Below are 18,191 nucleotides of genomic sequence, written 5' to 3' on the forward strand. Positions count from 1 at the left end.
TGTGCTTAAAAGTAAATAGTAATAGAAATTTAATAAGTCGAAATGGCCCGAACTTGGCCTTAAAAAAAATTATTATCTTGTCCGTTGTATGGTTTATTTTAGTTTTTGTTTAAAACACAGTTTAGCTCACACAAAAATGCTATGATATTTTATATTTTTACAATTTTGTTTAATACATCAATATATTGTAGCAATGTTGTTAAATATATTATATTTTTAATCGGAATATTTTGTTTCCAGATCATGTTCGTACTTCTCGTCGAATACATTACCATTAAAAATAAACTTTATTGGTGTAGACAATGCTGTGGTACCGGCTATGTTCAAGGTTTGTATTTCAATGTTATTTTAAATTTGTTCAATATTATATGAATTTAAGACAAATATGGATCGATAAATATTATTTTTCGATTCAACTTTTTGTATTTTTATTTCGACTTTTTTATATTATTATAGGTTGGCGATGATTTGAGGCAAGATGCATTGGTATTGCAAGTTATTAAAGTAATGGACAGTCTGTGGTTGAAAGCTGGATTAGATCTACGCATTGTCACCTTCCAAGCGCTGCCTACGAGTAATAAACGAGGTTTGTTACAGTTAAATATGGCGAGTAATAATTCTTACGGCTAAAAAATGGCTAGTCTTCCAAAACTATTGGTCTTCCCATAAAACAATTTAAACGCAGTCTAACTTTAAAACAGGGAATTTAATAGTTGTCTATGTGAAATACGACAGAACCAGATTAAAGAGAACCCGCGCTTAAAGTTAAACCCTTTCTAAAGTTTTTTATGGTAAGATTATGTTTTTCGACAGAAGATAATATTTAAAACAAGTTTTGAACTGGAAGACATGTACTACGTTTTCAGTTATTTTGTTTTAGTTGTTATCTTCTGTAATCATTATTAACGAATTGTAAGATAACGATTTTGTATTAAATTCCATTTGAAAGTAAATACTTCTAACTCTACTGTAACGTAACATCTACCAAAATTATTTTCATATTTATATCAATAACATTTTAAATTTTCTTCCTTCTAAATTTTCGGGTTGTCTGGCAGAAATCGCTTACAGCGATAAGACCTCCCTCTGTACATGTTATTACTTGTATGACTCTTAGTTTATAATCCTGTATTAAGTGTGCAATAAAGAATTTTTTATTCATTCATTCATTTATTTTATTAAAATTTCCAGGTATGATAGAAATAGTATCAGAAGCGGAGACACTCAGAGCAATTCAAACGGAGTGGGGTCTCACAGGCTCGTTCAAAGACAAGCCGATAGCAGAATGGCTTGCGAAACACAACCCATCAGAGTTGGAGTACCAACGGGCTAGGGATAATTTTACTGGTATGTATAATTGTATTTTTTTTTAAGTGAAAATTATTTAGACGCGTTGAGAGTAAAATTTCAAGGTCATGGCAATAACGTCGAGTTATGGAGTAAGGCGACGATTTTGGTATCTTTGAATCTTGCCAAGAAGTTTCACTTACGTTACGTGTTGCTCAGAACACTCGCTCTTTTATTTTTAATGAACATAATGTATGAGTTATTTATAAACTGTGATGATGTGGTAAAGATAATAGATGCAAACAAAAAGTATTTCGTGCTGTGATATGTAATAAAAAGAATTTTGTGCTGTGAGATCTTTTCGATACTTACAAAAATCCACAAAATCGTTTCCAGATAGGTTATTCATTATGCAATAATTATTTTTACGACTTTGTTATTAAACGATTGAATGGAATGATAGTAATGTAACAACTTCTTTTTTCAAAGGTTCAAAAATGGGATGTAAAAATGTTAATTCAAGTATATTTTTAATTTTTAGCATCATGTGCTGGCTACAGTGTTGCTACATATCTGCTGGGTATTTGCGATCGACACAACGACAATATTATGTTAAAGACATCCGGCCATCTCTTCCACATCGACTTCGGGAAGTTTCTCGGCGACGCTCAGATGTTTGGTAACTTTAAACGGTAAGAATTATTTGATCTTTTGATTTTTTGAGAACATAACTGTCAACCCGTTTAACGTAGACGTAGAGTAAGAGCGTGCCAAAATAATATAAATAAAAAGTTTACACTCAATAAAATAACTTTTTTGGTAAAATAAAAATTTGTAATAAACCTAGTAAATATGCAAGCTAATAATTCTAAATTTTGGCTCTTAGTAACATTTCCTACCCTTTCATAAAATAAGCCATCATAATCAATTAGTTAAGGAGCTTTTATGGTCCATAAATCTTAGTTTGTTATTTTTTTATAATAATAATTATTGTAAGAAATAACACGCGAGGCCGGGTTAAATATTAGTTTGAATGTAATAAGAATGTACTGCGATTCTACACAGCTACCTTATTGATGTAGGTAGTTGATAACAAATCGCAGCGAGTCAACGACTATTAGTAACGTGAGGGTAGTTGGGACGAACTTTGTATAAACAACGTCCGAGCCCCTAGGCACGATTCGTACGAATGCGCTACGAGTCAAAGAAAAGCGGCAATTTATAGTTTTCGACAGCTAAACATGTTTTGACAGGAAATAGTGACAACTGTTCGTCCACAAAAATATTAAATCAAAAGTTACGTCTAACATTATTATATTTTCGTACAGCGACCGTGCCCCCTTCGTGCTGACCCACGACATGGCGTACGTGATCAACGGCGGCGACAGGCCCACGCAGCGCTTCCAGCACTTCGTGGAGCTGTGCTGCATGGCCTTCAACGTGGTGCGGGCGCATCATGACCATATACTGGATTTATTTGCGCTGGTGAGAACTGCTGGTTTATCTTGTACTAGGTTTTCACCCGCGGTTTCGCTCGTTTGGACTACAAAATTTTGAACTTTTTACGTGTTAAAATGCGTGTCTCGTGTACTATTTCTTTGGCAAAAAACTTATTTAGAGGCCTCTATTTTATTTTAAAGACCAATTTATGTATCCTATTAGTACTTGTATGATATCATATTAAGTACTTGTTTGTAACATATTTACAATTTTTTTATTCCACTTTTTTTAGTGTTGCGAAATTTTTTGTCTAACGGGCTTTACACTTCTGAAGTTCAACTTTGAATGTTGAAGTTTTTTTCCGAAATAATATTATATAATTTATTGCTTTATTTAGATGGCGATGTCAGGCGTGTCGGGTGTAACAAGTGCGGCAGTGAACTACGTGCGCAGTGCACTACTCCCCGCCGCAACTAACGCGGAGGCGGCCGCGGCGTTCGCGAGACTCATACACTCGTCGCTCAAGAGCAAGTGAGTGTACTGTGATGAAATGTTCTCGAAATGTTCTCGAATGTGTATAGATATCTATTTTAATTTATTCATATTTTTCATTTTCTGCCACTATAGGCGTCATTTGGGAACATGGGAATCACTAAAAATCAGTGCTGCAGCTCTTAAGCTGCAGAATTCCTGAGTGGTGTCCCTGTTCAGTACACAGAATCACACCTAATTAACATCAATGTTTTATATCGCAATTTTATTGTGTTCTTCTATTTAATTTCTATTTTATTTTTATTTTTAAGTCTTTATGTGTGTGCTGAATTAAATGTCTTTTCTTTCTTTCTTCTTTCAAAACATCGAGCATCGCCAAATGAAACTCGTAAGAACGTTAAATTACATAGGAATGTTCGAGATAATGCTCTAGAGTCTAGTGAATACCCAACCTTACGCCTTGGCCGCAGCAAACAGCGGCGCGGTGGGAGGTGCGGTAAGTGTTGAGTGGACAAAACAATGGTACACAGCATAGAAATCTACATAACAATGAATTACACAGTCAACCGTTCTTATTGTCACGTTTAACACAAATTTCAACCTTATTTCTATGTGTTTAGGTTCAAAGTTATATCTATTGAAAATTAACGCCCTCTGTTGTAGAAAAGCCGAATTTTTTCGAATTTGTATTTTTCTGAGCAAAAAGAAACAAAACATCTCATATACCTGGGGATGTTATTCGAAAATATTTTAGTACTTGGTACTAAAATGCTGTATTTATTTTTTAAAGTTAGTTGTCACTAAAATGAAGCTGTCCAATAAAAGGCATACTTGTGTGTATAACTGTTTACCTATCGGTTTAAATGTGTTGATTTTGGCGACAGTGGTTTTCATACTAAATATGTACAATTTATAAAGTATACCACAGCTACCGGCGACGTGAAGTACGGTGCGGAGCGCGCCATACGTGAGGACGACGGGCTGCGTGCGTGCGATTATCACGTACACACAGTTTTGTTTGTAACTCGCTTTTAGTGTAAAAAAAATAATGGACTCGAAAACATTTAATAATGAATTATTAATATTTTGAATTGCAATGAATATCAATCCTTATTTCTTGATATAAAGTATTTGATAATAAAATGTATTTGTTGTTTAGATTTACACCAATCAACTTCTTCCTACACAACCTGGCGCAGTTACGAGCGAGTGGAGATCAAAACAGCAGTTCTTCTGAATTACTATCTTTCATGCCGAGAACTTATACGTAAGTTCTTTCTTCTAAGTTTCATTCTAAATTTCCAAGAATGAATCTTCGTGTAATTTAATTATTTCATGTTCACAGTGTATTTTATATTTTTATTTCTTATTTTAATTGTTGTATACGCAATTCTGAGTCCAGTGCTTCTAGATTTAAACTTCCTTTTAGATAAATGGGTTCGCTCGATTGGTTTTTAAGTAAAAATATGTTAATAATCCCCTCTATTCCAGCATGTCACAAGAAGGCCGCATAATCCGTGTAGAATGCCTCAGCTACGAAAAGCGCTACGACCCGGAGAAGCACTACGTGTACGCGCTACGCGTACATCGGCTCGGGCAGGCTACACCCGCGATCGTGTACCGTTCCTACAAGCACTTCACGGAGTTGTATCAGAAGATCTGCTTGCACTTCCCACTAGCTAAAGTACACAGGTTAGTAAGCTTTCTATAACGTAGCAAATGAACTGCGTAGCGCGCGAGCATCGGCTACGAGAAGCACTACAACCCGGGGAAGCGCTACGTGTACGCGCTACGTGTGCACCATCCACGCTAGCTAAATATTGGTCAGCTCGCAAAAAACGGTACTCATGGAAATTGAAAAGCTTTTCGTGCGTCAGATATAACAAATATTATATTAAATACTAGCTTTCCGCCCGCGGCTTCGCCCGCGTTTTCAAAGAAAAACCCGCATAGTTCCCGTTACCGTGGGATTTTCGGGATAAAACCATCCTATGTGTTAATCCAAGTTACTCTCTATATGTGTGCTAAATTTCATTCAAATCCATTCAGTAGTTTTTACGTGAAAGAGTAAAAAACATCCATACATCCATACAAACTTTCGCCTTTATAATAGTAGTAGGATTATTCAATATTCAATTATTCAATATTCAAAACACGATTCTAAGAGAAAGTGAGAAACTCTTAGCTTTATTGATTAATTAAAATTATTATGGATTAAGAATAACAAATTAATTTTAAATACTTGCATATTTTTAGTTGCTTACGGTTTAAATTTTCTAGTTACTTATTAAACAATCTATCAGAAATCAATATAAAGAACTCTTTATTTAACTTTTGAATATTTACAGCTTAGTCTTTAGTATACAGATACAAGGCTCTAGATTTTTTTTCTAATTTCACAATTATCACTTTCCTTAGCAACTTAATACATGTTGCTGGTTTAACATTTCATTAATTTAATTGAATTAATTATCCTTCTAAATACGAAATAAACATTTTACACGTTCAAGCTTCGCTATTATTCTCTGCGGATGAACCAATTTGTAAATTACCAACTTCGTACTGTAGATCTTTTTTCCTCCTCGGGGCTACAGGAACCGATGCGGTCGGCTTTCTCATTTCTTCTCTATGTTGTGATATCAAATTCCAACTACTGTTGAAATCTACTGGTTTCCCAAAAGTTATATCCCCAGTCGTTCCATTTCCATTCCCCTCATCTATTATGATTTCTGGATATTCTCCATACGGCGGCGGGCCAGTGCTTCTGCTTATGGAACTTTCTAGTGTGTTCGTTCGTATTTGTCTCTGAATATTCGTTGCATTCGATCGCGGTGTGTTATTTTGTGTGCGATTGTTATTGTTTATTTGATTGCTACTGGGGGCTTGATTTTCGTTTGTCAATTGGTTTTGCGGTGGTAGTGGAGCGTGCCTTTTCTTCCTAGAAATTGTTCTTTCACCAGATGAACTCCCTGATTCCCTGCTTTGTTCTCTGCTCTGTCCCACTTTGTTCTGTTTCTTGATCCTTTCCTGCTCAAGCTTTTCTTGTTTCTGTCTTTCTTTCGCTGCTATTTTTTCCTGTTTCTTTTGCTCCGCTAGCCGTTGTTTCTCCAGCTTTTTTTGTTCTTTAGCAAGGCGTTTGGAAGCTCTCGAATTTTGAGATATGTCATAAGAGCTCCGACTTGCTTTTTGTACGATAGTCGTGGATTGAACCAAATCACTTGTGCTTTTCGATTTCTCAGTTTGCTTTGCCTGTGAATGCGGTAGTTGTACCATGGAGGGGTCTATTTTCTTAGGTACTCTCTGTATCGGGACATGCCCTGAAAAACCAACAGTAGTGAGAATATTTTACAAGTGCTGCAAACATATAAAATTCAACAGGTTGATCACTTCAATTAAGTGCTTTTCAAGTGTCATGAATGGTACTATTAGAATACAATATTATATAAACAAATTTGTCATTCACGGTAAATATTTTACACCATTATAAAATATTTATACATATATGTAGCAGTTGATACTGGAACGATTCAAACTTGATTTTGATATATTTGTGTGATTTGCGGTGATATCATTCGTATGCCATAAATATAAAATAACGCTACGTCTCCGAACGAGTTAATCATAATTGATAAATACTACGAAAATAACATTATTAATTTGAAATCTATTAGTCTCTGATAATGTACTTTAATAATCTTGAGATTAGTGGACTAATTTCGGGAATTTGGGCACTAAACTAAACTATTCAGTTTGTGATTATTGAGGTTGTTAATACCAGTTTATTATTGGCATAACAGAATAAATGTTAAACTCACCTCCATATTCCTCTCTGTTTACTTTATAAGCGCCACCGATCGAAATAGGTGATGTTGCATGATTCTCACGGCGTTGCTTGCCCGTTAAGAAATCGAAAGACGCGCGAAAACCACGGAACTTAAACATTATCTTCACAGAAGCTCTGTAAATAGTATTATAAATAATCGATAAAGAGTCTTACATTCATAAGTGCGTAATCTCTTGTTAAAGATAATTTTGTAGATTATACACCTATGATAAATGTTTAGACTAATTTTAAAAACAAATATTTCGCATACCTCTATTTTTATTTATAGATCCTCATGTATTTACAATTCACTAGCACTGCACTTTTGGTCTTATTCACAACAACGCGTCCTACAATGAATCGAATCAATACTTCTTTATTAAGATTAGATATGGTGATAATGAGTGACAGCTATGATGCATAATAAACGTCTTATCATACACATTATGCAGGATAGTTGTATTTCAAAGTATGCCTAGGCCCTAGGCGATGTGTACTTGTTTGTAAACGACTCAATATTATGGTAATAAGTTGTTATTAAAACCGTTTCGAATTTCGTAAAGCATTGCTGTTTTGTACATTCTTGTAATAAACTGTATAAATTATATTGCCTTCACTACGTTTTACTTCGGTTTTTGGTTGTTTTCGTTGCGCCATTGTTATACATTTCCTATTCAAAGGTTAGCGGGAATTTATTAATTCGAAGATTCATATCTAACAGTTTGTTTCTCGCTGCTGCGTAAAGTATTAATTAATCATTGTTGTGTTATAATTACTGTTTTAAAGGTCATTGATAATAATTGTATTTTTGAGCCAAATGTTGTGTATTAATATTGCTGTATATTCTTAAACTTGGCCTCACTTTTCATTTAATAAATATATTTTCGTTTTAAGTGACCAGAGAATAGATATATTTAACGACCACTTTTATGGATAGCTAAAAATGAAACTAGAACTAAATTAATTGTCAGTTACTGAAGTTACAGAACTAAAGTAATTGTCACTACTATTATCTTTTTATAGAACAATTTTATACAACTTTCACTTTAAGTGGCGAAGTTTGTTTAAAATTTGTGTAAAATTTGATATAGGTATACACGTGCCCCTTTGCTTGCTCTGCAAGAAGGGGACAAGATCTTACTCGCATAATCATTTGTTTGTTTTAAGCTATTGCATAGCTTCTATCGCGGGCCATGAGCGCGGGGACCGAATCCAGAAATTGCGTTACGAAAAACCTCACGCTCCTCACTCCGACGGGCACGGAGGTGTGGCTTGAAGGCATAGCATGCAATAGCTTTACCGCGGCAGTCCCCGAGTGCTACACGTCTTTTATTTATATTTATTTGTGTTCGTAGTTTACCCTCGGGCACGTGGGCCGGTCGAACGTGCGCCAAGTGGCGGAGCGGTGGTTCGGTGACGTCCAGGCGTTCCTTTTATACAAACGCATATTGCAATGTTATACAAACTTAACTTCACCACTCGAAGCCCCTTTACTTGCACTGCAAGAAGAGGAGAAAATATGTCTCTAATCATAATTTTTCTTCTATTTTACTTCAGTCTACCGTCGGGCCTGCACGTGGGCCGGTCGAACGTGCGGCAAGTGGCGGAGCGGCGGTTCGGCGACGTGCAGGCGTTCCTGTCGTCGCTGTTCGGGCTCGCGGACGAGATCGCGCACTCGGACCTCGTGTACACGTTCTTCCACCCGCTGCTGCGCGACCAGCAGGACGTCGAGCCGCAGCGGCTGAGGCCTGGTCAGTGTGACGTCATAATCTATAGCAACGTTTCTATGGTAAACATTTGGTTGTAGGGTACTTGATGACGTAAACATTTGGCCAGCGATAAACTTGAATCAATGTATTGTAGAGTTGCTGACGGCCCTGCATTTTGCAGAGTTGTAAACGCACGTTGCGTAAGCATCAAAATTTCAAGTAATATTGTTTATCAACTATCGCTCAATAAATGTTTCTCATGAATACGAATTTAAAAAAAAAATAAAACGATCACGAGGCGGGATTTGAAACGGGCAAGCTGAAAGACGCGGGTTCGAATCCCGACTCGTGAGCGATTTTTTTTCTATGCTGTAATAATTTATCTTCGTTTATTTGTGGATGTATTTTTCCTCTCATTTTGATTATAATAGTTTTCATTCGATAATCACTTAACATTTTATTAGAGCCTGACAATAATACATGTTAACAATATCATATTATCTTCCAGGTGAAACATCAGAACCAGAAAGCAGCGGTTCCGGTTCGCTAAAACTATCCGTACAGCACGCGGGTGGTGTGCTATCCGTGCTTATCTTGCACGCACAGTCGCTCGCCACTACACCGCAGGGCCTGCCGCCTAACCCTTATGTCAAGGTATTTTTATACACACGTGTATGTTATTTACACGCACGCACGCACTTATATGCGTACACACATGTAGGATTGCGCACGCACATGTTTAAAAACAAAACCACACACACACACACATGCATGAACACTCACAAACACATGTATTCTAGCGCTCGCATAACGCATGTACACACGGACACTAGCGTACACAAATAACGGTAGCGTACAAAATACATTTGTACGTAAATACATAGTATAAAACAAAGTCGCTTTCTCTGTCCCTCCCTTTGTATGCTTAAATCTTTAAAACTACGCAATGGATTTTGATGCGGTTTTTTACTCGATAGAGTGATTCAAGAATAAAGTTTTACTATATAATTTATTAGTTTTCAGAAAAAGCGGGCGAAGCCGCGGGCGGAAAGCTAGTATATAATAATTTAAAAGACAATATAAAACTAATATTGTACTCAATAATCAACGCTCTTCACACAATATTTTTTTAAGCGTAAATCAAACCAATCCACATAATATCACCATCTCTTTCCAGGTGTATCTCGTCCCGGATCCGACCAAAGAAACGAAACGCAAGACGCGCGTGCTCAAACGGAACTCACATCCGTCATTCATGGAGATGCTCGAATACCGTTTACCGCTCGAAGTTGTCAAGACCAGGAGTCTCCAAGCCACAGTATGGCACTACGACTCATTACAAGAGAACCAGTTCCTCGGTGGAGTCGTTATACCCTTGGGCTCTTTACCCCTGAAGCAAGAGACCGTTGCTTGGTACCCCCTGGAGTATATACCCCGGTAGCTAGTGCTGGCCCGCTCCGCCATATGGAGTACTGACTTTTGTATGCGGTAGTGATGGTTTAGGGAATGCTGTTGTGACTGAAGAAGGAAATATTGCAGTATAGGAGGATATACCGCTTTGTGTCGAGTAGTGTTGGTTTATGTGATGGTGCGATTCTCGTATTGGGGAAATTACCCTTGTATAATAATGTTACCTTGTAACATGTACCAACGTGGCGTGCGTGGAGTGGTTCTCGTATTGAGTGTCGCAAGGGGGGATTTCGAGTGTGGGTCATATCAAAATATTATTGCAAACTTTATGTGCAAACTTTTTTTAAATATATTCCTGTTTGTTTTGAACTAAACGTGCTATATAAAGCTAATGAATCACACACCCTTATTTGGCTTCATTAGTTTTTGTAAAATGTTTTACACAAATATTTCTATATATAAAAAATCACATCTATAAGTAACCAATATTATTTAACATATTATTGGTGAATTTCCTATATTATAATTTATAATATATGTTTTTCTCTTTCCATAATGTAGGTACTGTCAAAATTTTTATCAGATTTAATCCCAAAATCACTTATTTATTAGAAGATTTGTGTGTCAATTTCTTTACCATTAATATATAATTTATATGTAAAAAAATATGTAATACAATGTATCAAATGTATTGGTAAGTGCCAACGTAATATATCTAATAAAAATATCATGCGTATAGTATAATTAATTTTAGTTTGATAACTCCAAAAAACTTTCTTTATAAATCACCGGCCTCCTGTTAAGAGAATAGAGATTTATTTCTTAAAAATAGCTTCTCTGATATTTTAATGCTTTTATGTACTGGTGCTAAAATAAATAAAAACTTATGAGTCGTTTTTTTATAAACAAAAAAAAAACGAAATGATTGAATACTGCCACATATCATTTTGGCCAAATGTTTTTGTTGTTTGCGATTATAACATTCCAATGAATTTATCATTTAGCTTAACATTATTGGTGCTTTATGGATTTTGTACACTAATATCTAATACTGCATTCAAATTTATAAAAAAAAATTCATAATAAAAGTATCTAGAATCATGTTTGAGTTTTGAATCCATGAAAATTGTCTTTAAATATTAAAGTTGGATAAAAATAGACCTATATTATATCAGTTATTAATTTACTGTTCAAAAATATTCCTGTCTCATTCCAATGTATGAAAAAAGAGTGAGATAGAATATTGTAATTTTTTTTTTTAATATTTTTATACTAAACTTGAACACGTGAGTTATTACGTACATTATATAATTTTTAGATAGATTTTTACGTAAATCAATTTTGAATCATGTATATTGATAATTATATAAGCTTTTAATATCCGAATTTATAACTTTTTTGATAAACGAATGAGTAAATTCGGTTGTTTAATACGGCCTCCTGTTAAGAGAATAGAGAAAAGTACATTGCTGTTTATATAATATGAATATCAATGCAATTTTTATAAGCTTTCTTTACTAAACAAGCAATGTACTTCGGATTGATAATTCGAAACGTTTTGAGATCTGAATGATATATAAAGTTGGGTGTGTCTAGTAGCTAATCTATGTTATACATATATCTTAAATATTTTTAGAGGATCTATTTATTGTGGAAACCTAGTGAGTAAACAATCGCATAATATCGATATTATTCATATGTAACGTATCTAAATTTGGATGTAATATAAAATATGTTTAAACAGTATTTAATGTGCTTGCTGCTATTATAATAATGCAATAGGAATGATGAACATTCTATTAGTTTATTAATCGTTTTAAAACGAAAAAACTATGAGAAATATTTATTATTAATAAAGTAATAAACCTACAATATATTAATGAATGTTCTTCATTTCTAGCTATATAATGCTTCCAGTATTTGCTCAAATTGTGTGAACAATGCGAGCTCGGACTGATAACGAACTGTACATAACAGTTTAGATAGATTTTGTACGAGCATAGCAGTCGCTTCGCAGACATAATAACTGATATGTTGCGTTTTTTATGTTTAATAAAGTATTGCGATGTGTATATTGTGTTTTATTTCTATTACTTACAAAAACCGTCTACCCGGGAATGGCCGCGGTAAACATTTTGTGGTGAATAAGTCACTTGATGGTTTTATATACTATATTAGCTACTATTGGTACTTATTTAAAGGAAAGGAAGCAAATAAAACGACCATGTATATCAAATAACAATATCTTTATCTGGCGCAGTCTTCAATAAGTAGTTATTCACTTTATACTTTCTCGGTTTCAATCCTTTAGCCCCTAAATAATAGGGCGGGGCTTCCGTAGTAGGCAGATAGAATATACCGGGTCTACTAAAGTTAGTGTTAGGGCCTAGTACATTGCTTTTTGTGTATTTAGTATAACAGTTTCCATGTCGAGCGTCGTGTAAGGTATCACATTGAACTGCGAGGAATTTGTCCGGGTTTTGGTGTGATATGATCCAATAGAGGGCAGCGCGTACGTGACTACAGAATAGGAAGCACGGCATGATGAACGTACCCGTCATGTATGGCTGGTATTCACCTGGAAGGATTGTTAATGTTCGTAAATTGAACATCTAAGGAGGTCTTTGTTCTGTTCCGGTGCATTTAGATCAAACGAGTGAATGCTCATTCTAACCCACCCTTAAACCCACCACTAACAGTGTAATCAGGCGTAGAGCATTCTTTCGTTGTTCTTAGAGCGTTAGAAAAGATTATATTATTATCTTCTATAACTGAACAACAGCGAAAACAAAGTTTTCGTTTGCACTAAAAGATCACGAAAGAATGTTCTTGCTCTAACTCTAGCTCTATGTTCGTTTGATGTAAATGCACCGTTATATTATATCTGGTGGTATTGACTACTTCAATTTAAGTTCGTAAAAAATATATTATAGTTAGTATCTATAATCAGAATGAGAATAAGATGTAAAATCAAAAATGGATGTGACTTATCTAGACAATAGGGTAAGTAGTAAGTAGTTAGATTATTATTTTATTATTACGTATATGCTTATATTCGTTTAACAATAAATTGAATAAGAAATAACATAATAAAGGACCGGTAATTGTGCAATCTCCTTTAAAAATAAATTGTGCTCATTGCACGTGAGAAACCTATGTGTGATAAATATTAAATATTATATACGCAACAGCTAGATATTTAATTTCGATTATTAGATATTATAATAAGTTGATATTTTGGCCGCTAAATTTCCTAAATACTATTTCACCAATTTTGAAATTTTATTTTTATCAATTTTGAAGTTATATTTTTTAAGTTTTTGCTCTGGTTCAAGCGAGCAGATAGTTCGTAGTACTAAAATACCTATCTACTAAATTAGCAAAATTATTTAAGAATAAATAACTGTTCACCTCCATTAGCATAAAAATCAACATGTGCATCAGCATCAGCGATCCCAAAGCCATCTATATTGGTGTGTAGCGCGTCCACGTGGTGCGCGGCGTCAGAGTTGAACCGCTCCTTGCGGGGCAGATTACGGAAACAGGGACCGGCTGGGTCCAATCCTGTATTGTAATTTTTATTTTATATAGCATTTTATCAAAGCCTCGTTTTATTTAAAATATCATGTCATTCTTATATTATAACTTCGTTTATGATGACATATCATAAACGAAGAAAACTCAACTCAGAAACGGCGTGACCGATTTTCATGAAATTTTATGTTAAGACCTTATTCGGTAAGTCTGAGAAAAGGATGATAACTATTTTAATCGGCAGAATAAGAGTAACCTTATGTAATTGAATTTTATTAACGTTATTTAATTATCTATTAAGTTATCGTAGGTAAATGGCTTTGGGGTTCAAAATAATTTTCTTTTCGTGTTCTTAAAAATTTGTTTTAAATACCTAGCTGTAAATATCGTATTAACCTGTTATTCTTGAAGGTTTTAAATTCGTCAACTCATGGTACTTAGTCGCTGCGTAATAAGCAATATGAGCTCCCAAACTTCCACCGAGCATCTCCAGATTTTGCGGTTGCAATCCGAGCTTAGTCAGTTCTGCTAAAAACTCCCCGAGAATGTGACCCAGCGGCTTGGTAAGACGAGCTGCGCTGTCACAGAAAGTACCTACTTATTACGAATATTAAAGTGAAACTTTTATTACATCGTCTCAAACTTTTCGGTCTGTGTAGCGCATGTCGCGTGTATCGCGGCTGCCGAGTAGGTATACCTACTCGGCACGCGACATGCGCTACACAAAGCAGTGTTCTGTGTTCGGAACCGTTCGAACAGTTTCACTTTTACCGTGGTTTCATAAAACCACACAACATTTTTTTTTAATATTATTTGACTTAACTACCTATTTTACAAGTTACTTTACATATGGATCTTTTGTTGGATGGATATTTTATGGATCTAATCTATAGACTGAGGCGGACTCTACACCATTGCCGTTTTACACTTGTGATTTTAAGGACTATGTTATCGATCGATTCAACTTTGATATAAGTAAATTGGTGAATTCCTTTTATTGAATGAAGCCATTGATGAAAAGTCAAAAGAAGGCTCTATCATACTTTTACAAATAGAAAAAGTTCAAAAATTCCTAAGGATCAAAGAAGTAATAAAGTGTAAGTAGGTAACAATTACTTTCCACTTAAGCTTATTTTATCAATAAATTGTTACCTTGTACATAAGTATCCTTAAAGGTTTAATTGCCCTTTCATTCGTTAACTCAATTAACTAAATATGTTATATAAAAGGGCTTGAATGATACAATATCCAAGGAGTTAAATACCTATATATATTTAGGTAACATTAAGAACACAATATTTTAGATTTCTAAAACAATACTTACATAGGATAAGTTCGTACCAGGATAGGAAAGATTTCTACGACTATGACATTTTTCCCTCGTTCTAGATAAGGCTGAACCATCGTTTGGACGATCGGTGAGAATGACGCATCTAAATAACCACTAATGAAAACCTGAAAACAGAATATAAACTAATTATACTTTAAATAATGAATTATAGTTTGGACATTATCGGAAATTTAGGTGTCCACTGTCCACAACAGAAATGTGCTACGCGATGCGAAGAATATTGAAAGTTAGTGTTAGCACTTCAATATTTTTCCGTTAATTTAATTTATTAATGAATATTTCATGAGTTATAAAGATGATAAAGTAAACCTGAATACAGGGTAAATGACCAGTCTATTTAATAAATTTTAATTTAGCAATGAATTAAAATAATGTCTTTAAAAATATTGAGGGCGCATTTCTCAAAATGTCATAGGTATATACTTTTTAGTTTACCAGTGTTTCGTTATTCAAATCTATGTGTTCTTTGACACAATCCACATCTTCGACGTTGAGCTTGCAAGTGGCTTCGTCGTGACCGAACCAGCCGTCAGAGGGCCACATCACCAACACTGTTAGAGACTCCTTCGTCTTCTCTGACATTGTTGTATTACGATCCATTCCGGGACCTGATAGAGAACTTATTTCATTTATTGATTTTTTTTCACAAAATTAGCATTAGGTTGGGTAGATTGGGAAGTAAATAAATTAAATTAAGTGTAGGTAGGTACCATAACATTACGCAGCCTCTACGGTTTTTAAACGAAACTTGTATCCAAAGGATATCTACTTATTTTGCATCATTTCATTTAGTAAAGTAAGCGCAACAATAACTGTTATTAGGTACTTTGCGTTTTCCTCTAATTTTATATTTAGGTATGTGAATTAAAACTAAGTTGAAACTCACAATTCGACATGAAACCATCCGGAGGGCCCGTATCGGTCATCGCATTAGTGTAACCTAGACACAAAAACCAGAGCACAATCATATTATATTATTATATGCTGAAACTAAAAATACGACAGCCAAACGAGCTAAGAAGTGGCCTACTGATGAAGTTTCTTAAATACAGAAGGTCGACTGATAATTTGTAAAGGCCAGCATGTATTGCATATATAAGACCGTAGCAATGGAATTCTGCACGCGACATAATTTTGCTTCATTATATTCATAGGCGATTAGGCGCCCTAAAAAGGGAGGGCCTTGACAGTTTTCAACAACAATGTATCAGGAAACATTGCAATAAAAACAATGAATCCATATTGTAATGAGAATAAGAAATATCTCATGATATGTTTAATAGATATTGCATCTTTTCCATGTCAATACGTGGATAGTGCATAAAAAAATACGGTTGCATTTAGAACTAGTAAGATATCGATTATCGAATGTATCCGGACCAAAGGAAGATTCCTGAGAATCTGTGATGTGGCCTATGGGGGTTATCTTTGGTTGGAAATTGCTTGGATGAATAGTACCTACTTATATATTGCTTAGTAGTAACTAAATAATCCATAGTTCTCAAAAGACCTCATGTGGACTAAAATTAACTAAATTAGATATTAACAGGTGTCGCGTAGCACGAGTTCGTTATTTCGAGTTTTTGTTAATATAATATTATATTATTGAAATTATAAATCGGTGATAATTTTAATTATATTTAAATTTAGGTGCATCAATAGCCTAAATGATTTGCCCTGAATTCTACAAGTTTAATTAATATTATTTATGATAATAATCAATGCAATATTATTTCCGGGAAGGAAATTGATATAGGATCAAACGCACCTCTGTGCCTTACCTACTAGTTTTTATAGGTATTACCTATTTGTTTATATTATCTTCAACACTGAACCCGTAACCTTTTCTACAAGGTAAAATGTAGTTTTTAGGTATTATCACAGGTATTATCTTTATTATGCAATTATCATCGAATCCCTTCATGAATTTATTTTTTATTGATAGAGCCTAAAAACAGCTTCCTATTTATCTATATAAACTTTCGATTTCTTTTATAACTAAAAAATATTCTTGTTCTCATTATTGTTAGGTATACTGTTTATAATCTTTTTACAACGTACTTAGGTATTACGTAACTGCTCAGTTAATGTTAAAAATTAATTGCTGGTAAAGGGCACAAAACAGATATGAAGATAAATTAAGTATTTCAAAACACATTATTGTATATTTATTTGGTAAAACAAATTCAATGTTAGGTACTTAGCTACCAATCTAAACTACTTGCTAATCGCTCCGGCTTTACCTAGATATGGTTAGGGAGCCAGGTGCAAATTTGGTTAATTATTTCCTCTCAAGAGATAATTCGTCAGACGCATCAGAGTATAGTATCATAAAGCCTCGTGAACGTCAGCTGGCGCTCGGTTGGGGGGATGAGCGGTTGTAGCCTCCCACGCACGTAGGAAAAAAAAATACATTCATTCATTTCCTCTCAGCTAAAAATTTGTCAAATTGTAGCTAACCCAATATCTCAACGAAAAAAAATAATCAGCTGGTTACAACATGGTGTATTATGCGTCAGCTGGTGTCTCGAACATGAAAAAAATAAAATTATTTTCCGTGATTTCCTCTCAAACAAAAATTTACCTGATGATAGCTTATATGTAACTGTGGATATATATATAGGTCAGCTGGCTGTATCTTGGAAAAACCGTCAGCTGATACTTTGAAAGTTATTACATAGGAGTTAGACAGAAGCATCTATTGCCAATTTATATGCATCAACTGACTAGGTTTTCCTCGAATTATTGCTAGCTAATTTTTTTTATTTATCGCATCAGTATATTAACAATCAGCTCACAAATTTTCATCTGAGATGAAATGACGTATCTTTAATTATTATCGTTATTTTTTAAAATTCAAGCAACACACGCTAGCATAATATAGACAGTAATAAGATATGCTTGGAGGTGGTTAGTTGTGCGCATGATCGGGGTACTACGTACATTCAGCCACATCGGTAAACATGTTTTTACAAATATTATAAACTGCATTTAAAAATAACTATCATATCATCAAATTCACATAATTACCTAAAAGTGTAACAAATATGAAATAACCCACTAAAAACATTAGTTAACTATAATTATTAAAAAATAATAGTTAATATATAATTAATAAAGTTATTACTTATCTTTTCCGGGGACT

General features: G+C 34.4%; 3 protein-coding genes across 4 annotated transcripts in view; 1 reads left to right on the top strand and 2 right to left on the bottom strand.

The window, feature by feature from the left end:
* LOC123691589 (phosphatidylinositol 4-phosphate 3-kinase C2 domain-containing subunit alpha) overlaps window positions 1-10,483 on the top strand; it is a 33,333-nt gene extending 22,850 nt beyond the window's left edge. Inside the window, exons 22-32 of the mRNA XM_045636044.1 lie at window positions 241-328; window positions 457-586; window positions 1,192-1,347; window positions 1,829-1,979; window positions 2,616-2,772; window positions 3,125-3,258; window positions 4,379-4,486; window positions 4,711-4,911; window positions 8,600-8,793; window positions 9,260-9,405; window positions 9,929-10,483. Of these exons, the coding sequence (XP_045492000.1) occupies window positions 241-328; window positions 457-586; window positions 1,192-1,347; window positions 1,829-1,979; window positions 2,616-2,772; window positions 3,125-3,258; window positions 4,379-4,486; window positions 4,711-4,911; window positions 8,600-8,793; window positions 9,260-9,405; window positions 9,929-10,192 (1,729 nt within the window). The 3' untranslated portion in view covers window positions 10,193-10,483. The remainder of the gene's footprint in view (window positions 1-240; window positions 329-456; window positions 587-1,191; window positions 1,348-1,828; window positions 1,980-2,615; window positions 2,773-3,124; window positions 3,259-4,378; window positions 4,487-4,710; window positions 4,912-8,599; window positions 8,794-9,259; window positions 9,406-9,928) is intronic.
* Window positions 5,526-7,516, bottom strand: LOC123691587 (serum response factor homolog A-like). Of its 2 annotated transcripts, XM_045636042.1 has the most exons (3): window positions 7,314-7,516; window positions 7,035-7,177; window positions 5,526-6,536 (listed from the first exon to the last, which is right to left on the bottom strand). In XM_045636042.1, exons 2-3 carry the CDS (start codon window positions 7,159-7,161, stop codon window positions 5,725-5,727), a joined length of 939 nt encoding a protein of 312 aa, XP_045491998.1. In that variant the 5' UTR covers window positions 7,162-7,177; window positions 7,314-7,516; the 3' UTR covers window positions 5,526-5,724. The 2 variants fall into 2 exon arrangements, with proteins under 2 accessions (XP_045491998.1, XP_045491999.1); XM_045636043.1 differs by lacking the exon at window positions 7,314-7,516 and having other exon boundaries at window positions 5,526-6,519; window positions 7,035-7,137.
* Window positions 10,484-12,388: 1,905 nt separating the features above from the next.
* Window positions 12,389-16,099, bottom strand: LOC123691716 (lipase member H-like). The gene is made up of 6 exons (XM_045636245.1): window positions 15,933-16,099; window positions 15,482-15,654; window positions 15,020-15,150; window positions 14,092-14,273; window positions 13,573-13,725; window positions 12,389-12,739 (listed from the first exon to the last, which is right to left on the bottom strand). The coding sequence occupies exons 1-6, from the start codon at window positions 16,012-16,014 to the stop codon at window positions 12,393-12,395; spliced, it is 1,068 nt and encodes a 355-aa protein (XP_045492201.1). The 5' UTR covers window positions 16,015-16,099; the 3' UTR covers window positions 12,389-12,392.
* Between the last annotated feature and the right edge of the window lie 2,092 nt (window positions 16,100-18,191).

The sequence above is a fragment of the Colias croceus genome, chromosome 5, assembly GCF_905220415.1.
Source record: "Colias croceus chromosome 5, ilColCroc2.1".
Lineage (NCBI taxonomy): Eukaryota > Metazoa > Arthropoda > Insecta > Lepidoptera > Pieridae > Colias > Colias croceus.